The following is a 15,122-nucleotide window of genomic DNA, read 5'->3' as shown; positions in this document are numbered from 1 at the left end:
GTGAAGAGGCACCGACCATGGAGGTGCAAGACTGGACACGTCACCGGGCGGCATGGTTTAGGTTACACGGTGGTTGGTGTTCGGTCATACGTTGAACTCGGTACAGACTGCGTCTTTATCAACGTAATTCATTCTGTGATTCTGTGAAATACTGCTGGGCGCTGCCCCCACGGCGTGTTCCACGCCGGGCATAACCGGGGCGGGCGGCCGGGCTCAGCAGCGGCGGCACCTCGGCGGGACGCGTTCGTCTGCACCGAGAACGCGGCGGAGGCGCGGCCTGCAGCCGACGTAGGCCTGAGCGCGGCGCCGGCTCGGCGGAGCGCGGAGACCCGGGCAGGCACCAGCGGAGGCCGGGGGCACCGGGACAGCCTCGCGGGGGGACCGGGACAGCCCCGCCGCGGGCACCGGCGGAGCCCCACGGGCCGAACTCGGGCCCCGCCCGCTCGCCGTACGGCAGTGTCGCGCCGCGCCGGCTCTTGGCGGCAGCGGAACCGGCGGGCCGTAAGGCAGGTGCGCGGCGGGCGGGGGTCGGGCGGGCGCGGCGTGGGGGCCGCGGGGAGGCTCCGGGCGGGCGCTGCTCTGCGCCAACGCCGGTGCGGAGCCGCGGTCCCGCAGCCCGGTGGGGAATGGGACCGCCGGGACCGGCCTGCCCAGGCGCGGAGGAGCGTCCCGCCGCCGCTGCGCGGGTCTCTGCCCGCAGCCCCCGGGGCAGGGGCGTCGCTGCGCTGCTGGCGGGGCGCGGGGTTCGGGGCAGCCGGGCCGCGGGGCTCGGGATAGTCGGGCCGCTGGCCGGTACCACGCGTTGCCTCCGGCGGGCAGGGCAGGCAGCGTGCCCGGGGCTGGCAGCAGCGGGGCCGGGGCTGGCGGAGCGCTCGGCGTGCCCCAGCCCCGGCGCGCACCGCGGCCGGTGATGCCAGGCCCCTCCTGAAGGCCCGGGTGCCGTGCGCTCCCCCCTCCGTGCCGGGCTTTGCTTCTCGGAACGGCTTTGCTGGTGGGAGTGGTCAAGTGGGAAACGCACCGCTGTCGAATGTGCTTTCAGTACTTATTAGTGGTATTAATAAATTTAGAGACCCAGAAGTGAAGAATGAAAAAAGCATGTGGTCACGTAGAGTGTTTTTTCCTTTCGGGTGCTGCTTCATTTTGTTTGGTAGTGACAGCTTTGCTTATAAAACCCTTGACAGTCTTGTAGCGACCTAAGGCTTACAAGTCCGGTGCGTCAGGAGTGTGTATCGTATTGGAATTCAAATAATACTTTTGCTTAAAAACTTATGTGATTTGTGAGTGTAGGTTTTGTTGTTGTTCTTAAAATACTAACATTGGTGTAGACTCTAAGTCTTACGGCTTTTTGAACAATTGACTGTAAGGTAGTTCTGTTGAAGTGAAACCAGTAAATGTAATTTGTGTAGAAATCTAATAGTCATGCTTAGTTACTTTCCAGAAGATAGACTTGATTTGAGTCTAGCCAATGACTAGGAAAAAAATATTGGAAGTTTCAGAGACAGTGCAGCAAGAGTTCTGTATGTTCACATGGTAGGTTGCAGAGCTAAGTTTTTAAGAGGAAGAAAACCAATCCAGCTGTCAGGTCAGATGCAAACTGTCCTTCATCTAAAGATGGCATTGATGATAACAATGCCATCTTTACACAATGGTGAGGTGGTGTGTCTGATTAAACACATGCTGCTTTTCAGCAGGTGCTGTAGTAAAATGATTTCCTTTGGATCTGACTTGCTTCTGGCCAGAGGAGAGTAAACATGCATCATCTTGGAATTATATGTGTAGATTTTGGAAGAACTCTCGTCACATTTGTATGGGAGTACAGACCAACTCCCAGCTGTGGACTTTATGCACTGTATAAAGGCCTGTATATACTATTGTATGTGTAGTTTACATGTTAGACCTCAGTTTTCTCTAAAAGGTAGCTTGGCCTTTGGAAGAGGTTATGTCACAACTTCCACTGAATCAGAGAGAAGGCAAGAAATTGTCAAACAGCAGTGTTTTATTCTGATAGTTCTGTGTTTACAGAACTTGCTTTGAAGCTAAACCTGAAGCTCCTGGAGCAGGTCTGGTGGAAGCTGTGAAGATGATTAAAGGACTGACACGTCTCTCTTACGAAGAGTGGCTGGGAGAGTTGGGCCTGTTCAACGTCAAGAAGAGACAAGTGAGAGGAGACCTCATAAATGTGTATAACTGTCTGAAGAGAGGGTGTCAAGAGGATGGATCAAGGCTCTTTTGGTGGTGCCAAACACTAGGACCAGAGACAATGGGGAGATGTTCATGCACAGGAAGTTCTGCTGGTACATAAGGAAGAACTTCATTGTATAGATGACTGACCACTGGAACGAGTTGCCCTGAGAGGTTGTGGAGTCTCCTTCACTGGAGATACTCAGGAACTGTCTGCACTGTGCCTTGTGCTTTAGGATGGGCCTGCTTGAGCAGAGAGGTTGAACCAGATGATCCACCATGGTCCCTTGTAGCCTTACCCATTCTATGATTATGTGATCAAGACAATTGTAATTTGGCCTCTATAAAGTAGTTGCAGTCCCTTTCTTTTCAGTATAATTTTCAGTTTTCTATTGTGTAGTGTTAGTTCTGTTTTCAGGAAGAACATTTATAGTTGAAAAATATTTTTTTACAGAGTTAATAGAAAAATCATCCTTCTTAAAAGGCTGGTGTATATTTCTGCAGGTCCTATTTACCTACAGTATTTTCTCTGAAAAAGTTATCCTTTATAAATACTAAACTGAGCTCAGGCTGATCCATGTTATTCGTGCATGTTTCATTCCTCTTCTGTTACAGGAGCTAGTTACAAATAGTTACAGGAGCTGCTAATGGGGTGTGGAGGTGGTTGTGGGAAGGGAAGACACATGTTGTCTTTCTCTGGTTAGTTATAAAGTTAAGTTTATTTGGAAGCTGTTAGAGATGGGATTAATACCAGCTCATATGGGTGTTTTGAGTGCTGAACAGGTTTCTTTTCTCCCTCCTACAAAATTTCCCCATGGAAAATTGAAGTCCTCATTACTCTAAATAACAGCTTACTGTTTTCCTGGTAAATTGTTTGTAGTAACAATTGTTGAAGTTAGTGTTGAGCACTTAGTAGCCTACACATTTTCTTATACTGAATTATGCTTTAATGTTTGAAGAGAGAACTGAGACCAAAATCTACTCTGTAGTTCAGATAAACTTATCTAATCAAAAGCAATTTAGCAAATTATCTATAATGTGTAGCTGGATGTTAGAAATATAACAGCTGATGTCTGAACTAAAAAGAGAAAGAAACAAGGGTAAGACCCAGAAACAGACTGAGAGACATTAGACTCCTAAATCCCAAATTGTAATCCTCAGAATCTCTGTTATTTCACCCTGTAGCTCTGTATCCAAAGATGTTTGTCTAGTGTCTCTCTCCTGTAGCAGCCAGTGGGAGGTGCTTAGGTGATCTACTGAAAAAAAAGGGAAGACGAATCCAATTATACCTTCACTTTCATATTATCTTTTGTAATCCACTATTTAAATGACTGATTATCACCTTCTAAGCTGTTGAGTTCAGAGGCTGCCAAGGTGTTTGATGTCCCTTAATTCATCTAGACATACCTGAACTTTTTGGCATCTTGTGGCAATGAATTCCCAAATTCAATTTTGTTCTTTGCAGGAAAGGCATTGTACTTGGGATTATTCTCACCTTAAACTATTAAGTTTTGTCATGTACCTCCTTATTCTTACATTATAAGCAATAGTCAGTCATTGTGTATTTAGCCCTTCTGGCTTTTTAAATACCTCATCACATCACAGAAAGGAGCAATTTTGTGTTTATTGCAAGCACAACCCATAAGAAAATGCACAGTCAGGGCATTCTTTATGCTCATCTCTCTCTGAGGAATCTGATTGCCTCTGTTTGAGCAATGCCAATGTGAGCACATTCCTATACTGGGTTTAGGAGTTAACTTTTGTCACAGTAGAAGTGCTTGAGATTTGTGGGTTGATAGCACTGCAATGTTTTGGCTGCTCCTGGCGTGCACAACATCAAAGCTTTCTTCCACCCTCCCTGCCCAGAAGTAGGGAGGGGGTGGGCAAGAGGCTGTGTAGGGACACAGCTCGGACAGTAGACCCAGACTGGCCAGTGGGATGTGCTGTACTGTGTATTGTCATGCTCAGAAATAAAAGCACAGGTCGAGGAAGAAGAAAGGGTGCGTTTTTGCTTTCAGGATGTCTGGTTTTTGGAGATTAGTAAACTGGAGCTTGTAGCATTGGTCACCCTGTGGGATGTGGTGAGCATTTCTTTCCTTCACTTGGGGGTTATTTTTCTTTTTCTTCATCTGTTAAACTGTATCTCAACCCTGTAAGTTTTTTTCCCCTTTCTTCTTCCTATTTTCTCCCCTGTCCCACTGTGGGGGGTGAACAAGCAGCAGCATGGCTGCTGACCAGGGTCTAGCCACCCCAACATTGCACAAACACATAAAAATGTGATTGAAGGAAACAATAGGAATAGCAGCATCCTATGGTTCTGTGGTAATCGTGCTCACTGAATTAACCAGTGTTGTGAAAGATCCCTATTCTGGGTGTTTCTTGAGCTTATTCCAGATATAGATATTCCTCTTGAAGTTGTACGTGACTGTGTGTAGTTCAAGGAAAATCCATGAGACAGTTCTGAAGCCAAGAAAGAGTTAGGCTTCTGTAGCAATGTGGACTGTTTGAGTATTGCAGAAAGGGCAGTTGGTATTCTCAGTCTTCTATTCACTACATAAACATGTGGGCTTGAGTTTGGTGGCCAACCTGTTGCTGAGTGCAGCTCTGAGATGTGAAATAAAACTTGTTCTTTTTCTGTGTCATTAAATCTAGTGGGTGCTAGAGGGAAATAACTTTAAAAGGAAGGTGCAGAATGTTTTACCTAGTTGATATTTTAGGGATGGAAGAGTTGCTGTCTCTCCCCTTTCATTGTATGTGGAATTTATGGGTATAAATTATATTCTTCCTTCGACTTTACTGTTCTAAAGCATGAGCTTACTCTGAGCCATCTGTTACTCTTTTTTGCCCAAAGGCATGTTGGATGTTTGGCCTAAAACATAGACTGAATCTGATATTACAGGCCTGCATCTTAAACATAAATAGGTCTTACAGCAAGAATAGATGATTGTGGAATGACAGGTTGGTGATTGAAGCATTTGTCAGGTGAATTGTGGAGCAAATTTCAGTTTTCCAGTTGTAAACTTGCTTCTGAGACGTTGTCAGATTAAGTAGATGACTTTGTACAGTTGTGACATCCTTGTCTGCATTCAAATACTCTGTAAACCATACAGCCATTTAAACAATTGCTCTTTCTTTGAAACTACTGAGGACTGCTGAACTGTGCCACTTAAGGAGTTTCTGTTTGGAAACTGGATTCTGATGAATTTGTTCAAGAAATAGGAAGACATTCGTCTTAGCTGCTGCTCTGAGGGGGAGCAAGTGTTCAGAAAATGAGTAGACATGGCACTTCATGATACATTTTAGTATCATGCATGGTGGTATTTGGTCAAAGGTTGGACTTAATGATCCTGGAAGTATTTCCAACCTTAATGATTCCATTATTCTAATGTGTCCTCTCCTTGAAGGATTCAGGAAGAGTAAAGAGGATCTCTGAAAATTGTCTCTTCTGTTTCTTATAATAAATTTATTACTTGTAGTGAGTTGACCCCAGCCAGTAGCCAAATGCCCCCCTCACCTCTCACTAACTCATTCCCTTTGGCTGTGAAATGGGCAGAAAACATCAGATGTCCAACAGTTGCTTGGGAAGACAAACCCCATGAGTGTGGATGTGTGTCTTCATTCCCCACACCCCTTGCTTCTCCTTTCCCACAGCTTTTACTGCTGAGTGTGACATCATATGGTACACATCTATGTTGCTTCCAAAACATGGTATAAATAAAATGCTTGGTTATATAATTTTCACTTTAGGGTAGCATTTTTGTTTCTGAGGTTTCTTTAAAAGTTGATTCTGTAAGTCTGAGCAGGCATCCTATGTGCCATGCTAAATACTCATAATAATTATTCAAAGGCTTTTAACTGTTCAATGGGAGATTTTTGTATAATATGTACGTATGTATCAGCTTACAGTACAATTTTCTAAAATATTTTACATACATTCTCGCAGAATATGACTATTACTCGAGAAATGCAGCCATTTAAAAAATGTACAGCTGGAAAAACCCTGTTTTAACCTCCTCAAATCACTAGAGACATAATGGGGCCATTTTCCTTTTTATTATATCTGCCAGGAATAATATTATGCCTCAATTGATGTTCCCCTCATTTTCTTATGTGATAAGCAGACACGTTTGCAAGCTCTGGAAAGATGGTTTGGGATTTCCTCCCTGTAGGAAATTGTACAGGTGTTCTTCTCAAAATATCCTCTTGCATATATATGACCAGCATTATAGACAGCCCAAGAAGGATCCAGCAGCATTTGTTAGTTTTAATTCTAATTTGCACTTTTAACATTGCAGCTGCCTTTTTTTAAGTTCTAATTCTCAATTGCAGTAATGATGAATTATCAATTAGAAAGCTGTTACTTGCTAGTCATCAAATAGCTGGTGTGCTGTTTGAAGTGCCTGTGTGGCATGTGAGCTCTGAAGAGAAGACAAGGGATCCTGCCTTTAATAAAATTACTTTATGTGACTATGTATCTATCCAATAGTTGAGTCCTGCTTAAATGTATTTTTAATTAACTTATTTTTTTTCTTTGCAGAAGAGTCTCTGCCTTGAAGTAGGCATGTTTTCAGGCTGTAGGGGTATACTTATAATGCAGGGCAGACCTTGAATTAATTTTTTTGCATAAATTTTAAGCTGAAATTTTGACTTCTTTCACCCCTGTATCCTACCAATGTTAAGTAATATTTAAGCTAAATCAAGTGGACAGTGGTCTGGCTTGGGACAGGTTATTGTGTGTTTGTTACAACCTTGGGTTTCTTTACAATTCTCTTTGTGGAGGAGGGGGTGGTAGTGCCTCCAGGCAGCAGGAGGAAGTTCTGAAGGGAAAGGCATCCCCAAAAGGCTGGTGTGATTTGGACTGAAAAGCTTGTCTTGGTAGGCTGATTTTTGGGACTCTCTGTGCATCTCCACTGCATGAGGTCAGTGAGCTGCCTTATGAATGTGCCTCTGTCTGATTTTCTGATAGGAAATACCAACTTGTAACTTTTTAACCACTGAGCTGGACTGAGCCTTTAGTGTGCTGTGACAAGGATCCAGTAGGGATAAAAGGACTGCTAGACCATGAGTGGTTCATTTGTATGGACATACCTTTGGAAAAGTTGTTGTATATGCCAACAGAGACTTTTAGGAGGAGTGTTAGAAAGATTGAGCGGTAGTGTAGTGTATTCAGAATTAAAACACTTTTTAGAGGAATTATGGATAAAATGCACAGCTTTTGGGTCCCTGTGTATTATTGGAAAGATATAAACTAGAGAGCTTTCTGCAAACTCCGTCATGACTTTCTGACTCCTTCCCACCTCAAAAATTATGACAGGTATCAAATAACATACTGAATGATAGAAAAAAGCATAAAGGACATCTTACAGAAAAGCTTGCAAACATTATATAAAAATTAAAAGAATGCAAAAAATCCAAATATTACAAAATGTAGCAAACACTTAAAATTGCACAATACACTTGCATTATTTTAATTAAATTGATGCATTTGTGTGAATATTGACATCTGGTTCTTATTTTATGTAATGAGTCATTTTCTACGTATTCCTGTATTATTTACTGCAACCACTGGTAAAAAGTCTGACTCAAAAGCTGCTGGAAATAGGATGACTTTATAGTTTGGGAAACAGTTTGTTTAGTGATAGGCAGAGTTGTCCAGAATCTGTGTTTCTTTTGAAGGCCATTTTCATAATTTTAGTGCATGACAATTAAATTAATTTTCTTTTCTATTACTAGAAGGGCTGTAGAATCTGCAGCTTCTTTCTTAACTGGTCTAAAACTCAGCATGTTTCGGTTCTGAAAAATAATTCTGTAGTTTAGATACTTGCAGGTTTTCTGTTTCAGATTGCAGCATTACCATTATTATTACCAGTTGTATTGATAAAATTGCTTAACACGAAAAAAAATTTATTATTTTCTCTAAATGAGAAATCCTGCTTCAGTGCTTTCATAGAATAATTGTTCTGTAAGATTAAATGTGAATCTTGGCATAAGTTGCACTGTGCTTACACAGCTACTGTGCGTTGTCTGCAAGATGCAAAGACTTTATTACCTATAATTAATTACTAAAGAAATCCTCAAGAAGGAATCTCAATGTTTGGCAAGATAATTAATTCAGAACTGACATCCTCCTGTCTTTGCAGGTAGTATGAACATTGCTAATGACTTTGCTGTAACGAAAGCGTATGACTTAGTGGTTAATAAGAAGTAAGACAGCAATCCTACTCATACCACCTCTCTTTTTTGATTTGAGTAATAATGTAAAGGCAGGGTCTTAAAGATTAGTGTACCTGGCTTAGTCTTTTATTATATTACACTTGAGATCCTTTGTAAATGCTGAAATATGTAATGTTTTTCTCACAGAGGTGTTAAGTGTTTCCTTCAGAATCATTTGGGAGAATGCTCCAGATACAAAATGATCCAATACCCAACTTGAGGCTTATTGAAGCCCTATTTTGAAGGAAATCAGGTTAATTATGAAGGATAATATGGTGTTGAGTGGCTAATAAGCATCCAGTTATTTAGAACTTGGGGATAATTCAGTATTTGAGGCATTTGTTTAGTTGTCTGTAAATATGGTAAGTGATTTGAGTGCTTGAACACATCTCTGTGAGACTTAAAAACCTTGTAATGGTGAGTAGTTCACTCTGGGGGCTTTATCCTTGTATGCACTTGCTGTTCACTGCAGGAGCATGTTACAGAGACTTTTTTTTACTACCATCTGAGCAACTTCTCCAGCATGCTCTTAGCCCAGCAGCCCAGCAGTTCTGCAGTTATGTGTTATACATGTATTGTTTTAGCACTTATATTTGCTGAAGTGTATCCCACAGCCTCGCAGCCATCTTCAGTGAGATGCAGTGTGTTACCTAGCTGTCATTAGCTGAAAACTTTTTTCTTTCACTTACCTATTATTTTTCTTCTTCCCTTTCCTTCCTTTGACCAGCTACATCCCTGTTTATTTCCCATACATCTCTTCCTTTAGTAACAAGCCTTTCTAGAACAGAGCAAGACGAAACCCCTGAGGTTGTTTTCAGCCTCTGTTGATGGCATGGTGTGTAACAGAGACACAGAGTGCCCCCTATTAAACTTAAATTAAAACTAAACAAGTGACATCTAGACCATCCCCATCTTGTATTTGCGGCTTATGCCTAGTTTTTACGTGAATATTCATGTTACGTATGTTGAAGTTGGAAATTTGCTTATAGTACATCTCCACATGTAAGGCAAGTCTGGAAGTTTCTGTAGCTTGGGATACAGTTTATCTCTCGCTGCAGGGAAGTTAAAAGTTAAGGCCATGAGGTTTAGAACTACAGACATTTTTTGGTTTAACAACTGAATTACAATTTATGTTCTTGGAAAAGGAAGATGAGTTATTCTGAAGAAAGGGTTGTTTTCATTTTTTTTTCTTTTTTAACAATAGCAATCCTCAGTAACTATCTCAAAGTACATGTAAAATGAACACATTATTGAGCCAAGCCACATGTTTGGCATCATCCCAGAACAGTATCAGGCATAATCACAAGAAATGGTTCTCCAGCTGATGCAAGCAGATACAGTGTTAGGCAGCTGGCGATCACATGTGCATGGTTAAGATTATGAAAAAATGTGGAAAGGGTTAATACTGTATTGAATGAATGACTTGTAATTTCATTATTTGATTTTCTAGGGTTTTTGTTTAGTGACTTCTGTAATTAAGATGCTGAAATTGTCTTTTATGTGAACAGTGGCACACAGAGGCACTGTTGTGCCTTCTTGTTATGCTAAGACACTTGTCTGAATTTTGGTATTCACTGAGGAGAATATTGTGTGTCAGGAAGCCACTGTTTCTTCCTGAGTACATATTCCTTAATCTTGCCATCACCCTTTTAAAGATTGACCCAGTCTTGTCTGGAGATCAGTAATATTTGACCCAGACAACTTGAGAGAATTCCAGGGTGATGTCTGGGCCTTTTGTAGAAAGTCAGATGTCTGAAAGCGTACAGTTGGTACTACATGGGGCAGCAGTGTTTGTAAAGGTGCAAAATACAAAGTCTGAAAATACTGTTGTTTTAGTGTCATGTTATTTCTGATTAATGTCCCAGACATTCTTAAACCACTATTATCCCTGGCTAACAACTTTGATGTTAGGTGTATTTGTACTGTTGACATCAAACATGCTTGGATAAGAAATTTTATTAAATCTAATAAAAATGTTCCCAGAGATCCAAAATAGCTTTTTTATCTAATGATTTAATTTTTTTTCTTTAAGTGTTTTCTTTAAAACATTTTTCCTTTGGTGTATATGATTTAGAAAGGATATATACGGAGTAGAATGTGTTGTTTGGTTTTTTAAAATATTGAGTCTTATTTGTAAATAAAATATCAAGTTTACCTTTGTGTTAAGGAAGTTGTTGAAGTTAATTGTAACTATTCTAAAATGTGTTCATATCAGTAAAATTTAATGTTTGGGGATTTATTTTTAGTCTTCTTACACAGTAGCGTAAAGTAAAATATTGTATGTATTGATAAATGGTCTCACTGTTTGAATTATGTATTTAAAATGTGAAAAAAGCTGCAGTGTCCCTTTAGCTTTTGTATGGCCTTGTGGGTGGGATATCTTTTGCCCTTTCAGTTTCCTTTTCATTTGAAATGTTTCCACTTTTTCAAGTGAAAGAGGAAATGCTGTTTGAAATACTTTGTGGTCAATAGCAACCTGCTATTCACTGCCAATGCCTAAAAGCCTCTTTTTCTTTATAATGTTCTTTGATTAGATTAGTTACTAGTAATAATTTCTTTAGGTTTTATAAATTGCAGGTTTACATAGACAGCAAGAAACTTATTAATAGCTGGAAGAATTATAGGTAATATAGGCAAAATCTGGGAACATGGCTTAGTATTCCTTAAATACTTTAAACAGAATCACTGCTGTGAAGTCTTAAAGGACAAATAAAAAGTAAAATATTATAGACTACAGAAACTGGTACTTTAGGATCTTGTAACTGTGGATTTTACCTGTGATTTTTAGCTGTGTTGATGCTATGTTATTCCATCCTTTGTAAGGAAGGAAAGATTTCCGTTCAGCTTGAACATTGACGTGCCTGATCTGAGCATTCACCTTCTCTTAGCCCTACTGGGCAGCTGGCTTGATCTGTTAGAGGGCATAGGGATTCAGTAAATTTCAAAAGGAGGTGTCTTTTACAGTAATCTCTTTAATATTTCAGCAAAGAAGAAAAAGAAATGGTTCTGTTATTTGCTTGTATTAGAAACATAGGAAGGCCAGGACTTGGACAAAAACCTAAGTAGCTGGTGAAAATACAAAGTGGAAAACTTCTCTAGAATTTTTGTTACCTTTGTGGTATTGTTAGAAATTTTTTTCATGTTTCACTTTAATGAGTAAAAACCTGCTGAGGTTATGATTCATGTTTACATTTAACAATAAACTTTGAATTGTTGTTTACCTGAACTCTGAGTATAATCTGTCTTTATGTTTTATTTTCTTCTATACAAAGTTTCAGTGTTAAAATCACACTTGTTTGTAAAAGATACAAAATAGACTTTAAAAGTTACCTTCTCTCATCTTCACGAAGCTTTAGAAGGGTGAATATTGCTCTTTCTAATTTACAAACTGGCTTGGTGGAATTTAAGTGTTTTCTAAAAGAGGCAGGAAATCTGAGATAGTTCTAGGAATCATTAGCAGAATGTACCCAAAATGTCCTTACTTGATTGGGGGTGGAGGAGGAGAAGAAATCTTTTTACCATGTAAAGTCACACTGATATGAGGGTTAAATTCCCATTCCATTTGTCCTACAGAAATGATTTAAGATGGTACCTTTCTCATACTTTTCTTTAGGGGGAATGGCCAGAAGGATGGCAAAAATTCATCTTCTGTATGTGGGCTGTGGAAAAGACGATTTAATTGCCACTGCCTTTTAGGTCCTTGTTTCAAAACTAGCAGATTTTTGCAGGATCATTTGGTAGTTCAGTTGTTTCACATCCACCTGTGAGGAAACAGATATATTTCTTTCAAACCAGAAGGAATGTTACCCTTATGATGGCTGTGGAACGATGAGGAGTAGCTGATCCACTCTTAAGGCAGTGTGATGCGGGCAGGTATCTACATAAGGAAGCTTTATGTGAAGGCAGGTAGCATATTTTTTTAAAAACAAATATAAATTTAGAGTGCATCTTATAGGACCACATGATTTTGGATTTAGTGTTCAGAGCTGGCTTTAATATGCTGCAGAATAATAGCCAAAGTTTCTAAGTTTTAACAGAGGAGTAATTAATTGCACTTGTCCCCTGCATTCTGTTTACTAGCTGGTTTTGTTTTTTGTTGATGCCCTGCTGAGAGTGGGTGTGTACCAGAAGTGAAGGGGGTTGTGTGGTATTTGACTATAAATGGGAGGCAGAAGTTCTGCAAAACCAGCCTCCTCAGACACCTGCAAGTTCTGAAAGCACACAGGCAAGTGTGGAGCAGCATTTACTAGTACAAGATTAGGGTTACAGGGCTGGATTTGGCTTTTGGCCATGCCTGTGGTCAGGACAATGTGCCCTTTCTTGTTCTCTGGTGTTTCAGGTTTTCTATTTCAGGAGCTGCTAATAAAGAAATTGAATAAAGGAGAAAGAAATATCCATTTACAATTCAGTTTCCTAATAAATGCGCCTGCTGGAGATGCGTTGAAATTTATAAGTGTGTGTGAAAAGTGAACTTTTTATAAGTATGTTCTGACTTTCATAAATTGCTATGCATGGTATTTCAGAAAGGACAATTAAAGTAATATTAGAGTTATATTTTTACATTTTTTTTATAGAGGCACATAATGCTACAGAAAAGGGTATTTAAATGTAGGTATAAAATAAATAGGTAAAATGGACCCAATAGCTCTAATAGCTAATGGCAGTTCTGTCATTAGAACAGCGTGAGAGTGATGTACCCTCAAAGTCTGGACACATTACTTCCCTTCTAATAATGGTTGCTAAAATGTTTAGAGACCATTTTCACTAGGAGCTATGCTGGTATGAGTTACATGTCATATATTCACTGAATATATCAAAAGAGCTGCAGTGATGTTTGGCTCTCTCTGCTTCTAGGCTTGAATACATGCTCTCATTGCCCTTCACTGTTAAAGATTTTGTATTTCCAAATTTTGTAGCTTCATTGGTATAACATTTGTCTCCAAAATATCAGCTGCTGTAAAATCATTCTCAAAAAGCATCTTAAGGCAAGGTGGGAAAACAAGCAGACCTAACAAGTCAGTGACATTTCTCTGTTTGTGACTGGAATGCTGCATCTGGATTTCTTTTGCGCTGTATTGCAAAGCTGATAGCTAAAATACAAATGCAGTCATTAAATAAGGAAAAGTGTTAAGGATAATTGGATGAAAGCAGAGAGTTCTGTACTGTATGACTGGGGGGGAAGTAATTCTATTAACTCTGTTATGAGTTCTTTAAATTCTGGATGGACGTTGATCTTCAGGCATGCTAAGAATGATGCAGATCATTAGCTTTGTAATGGTATCATTAATTGTTTCAAAAATAATCTAAATCTGTATCTTATCTAGTACCATCAGGAACTGTAGCTGTGTGTTAGGGTTCATTAAACAATTCAGCTGTGGGCACCTTTTGAAATTAAATAACTTTGAGAATAATTTCAGTAAAAGGCTTGGAAGAAGTACAGTTTCAGATGGAGAACAGCTGTGTTTTGGTGCATAGATATGAGCGTGTTCCACAGAGGAAATAAAACTGCGCGGAAATAAGCTGTAGTTCTGAAGAGAGGCCTGCTCTAAGTGTGTGTGCACTCCCAGTTGTGAGATGAAAACATCCCAAGGCATAGTGTGTTCAGTTTTCTGGTAGCCTTTTTTATTCCCTTTATTTCTTATAATAGTTCAATGCTATGCCTTTGACGGTCTTTATTTCCTGTCATAATTTTCTTTCCCTGTGTTGCTGGTTAAAAATGGCTAAGCACTTGTCAAGAAAGATGCCTCTCTCTGCATCAGTGCCAGAGGCTGTTAATGACCTGAGAGCTCCCAGCATGGGCTGGCTCAGAGGAAATCTTCCCGTAGGTTGTAATCACTTACTGCTATTGGGAGCTAAAGTTCAGTTACATAGATTTCACTGTAATACTCAGTGTTAGGGGTGCTAAAGAAATAATTGCCACTTTGCCTCATTGCTGGTAACTTTTATTTAGGGAGCACAGAAAAGAACTACCTGCTGAGTGACCTCTGCATGTTCCCATATCTTGCCTCTGCTCTGTGCCTTTCACCTCATTTTATTTAATTTTGATTATCATCATTTTAAGAGATCTTTTTTTAACTGGCTTAATTGAAGTTTGAGCCAAGTGCTGCTAGCTCGAAAAGGTCTTTCAAGTTTATGATGCAAGTTTGTATTTATAACATTAATAAAGCCATGTTTTGTTCTCATCTAGGTGCTTGAACTGGGATTTGATTTCTCATCCTATGGATCACTGAATGAGTAACAGATGGCCTTGCCTCGTCTGACAGGCGCTTTACGCTCCTTTTCAAATGTCACTAAACATGAGGATTACAGTGAAGAATTATCTGACTTAATGGTAAAGCTTTTTTTTTCCTTTACAAAGCATAGCTATAGTAAGAATCATTTGTTTTCTTCATTTGCATTGATATTTTATAAAAGTAGGCGAGCAAGAAGGGCAGAGTGTGTAAAATTTCCTGTACATTCCTTCATAGTGTCCTCACTCAAAGTCAAATTTGCTGTAGATTTGTGATTTGTATTTAGCCCTTACAATCATATGGCAAAGCTTGCTTGGTTGTGTTAATTTGTCTTTCAAGAAGTTGGACAGGGCTGCTTTTAGCTCTGAACTTATGTAAAGCTGGGAAGCCAAACATTTCCCTTCTAATATTAAGTTCACTGAATTTAGGTACTTCTTTTGCTTCCTGAGAAATAATGCATTAAAGCAATAGATGCCTTGTGGAAACCTGTGAAATGAC

The 15,122-nt window shown here is 40.0% G+C and overlaps 1 protein-coding gene across 1 annotated transcript in view; it reads left to right on the top strand.

Annotated features, from left to right (window-relative positions):
- Nucleotides 1-470: 470 nt before the first annotated feature.
- Nucleotides 471-15,122, top strand: part of ASCC3 (activating signal cointegrator 1 complex subunit 3) — a 251,047-nt gene continuing 236,395 nt past the window's right edge. The window contains exons 1-2 of the mRNA XM_054279359.1: nucleotides 471-510; nucleotides 14,582-14,725. Coding sequence (XP_054135334.1) covers nucleotides 14,636-14,725 — 90 coding nt within the window. The 5' untranslated portion in view covers nucleotides 471-510; nucleotides 14,582-14,635. The remainder of the gene's footprint in view (nucleotides 511-14,581; nucleotides 14,726-15,122) is intronic.

This window comes from Melozone crissalis, unplaced genomic scaffold (genome assembly GCF_028551555.1).
Source record: "Melozone crissalis strain CALT ecotype California unplaced genomic scaffold, PUWL_Pcris_2 ptg000027l_1, whole genome shotgun sequence".
NCBI lineage: Eukaryota > Metazoa > Chordata > Aves > Passeriformes > Passerellidae > Melozone > Melozone crissalis.
The sequence above is the reverse complement of the archived record's forward strand: the minus strand, read 5'-3'. Positions and strand labels throughout refer to the sequence as shown.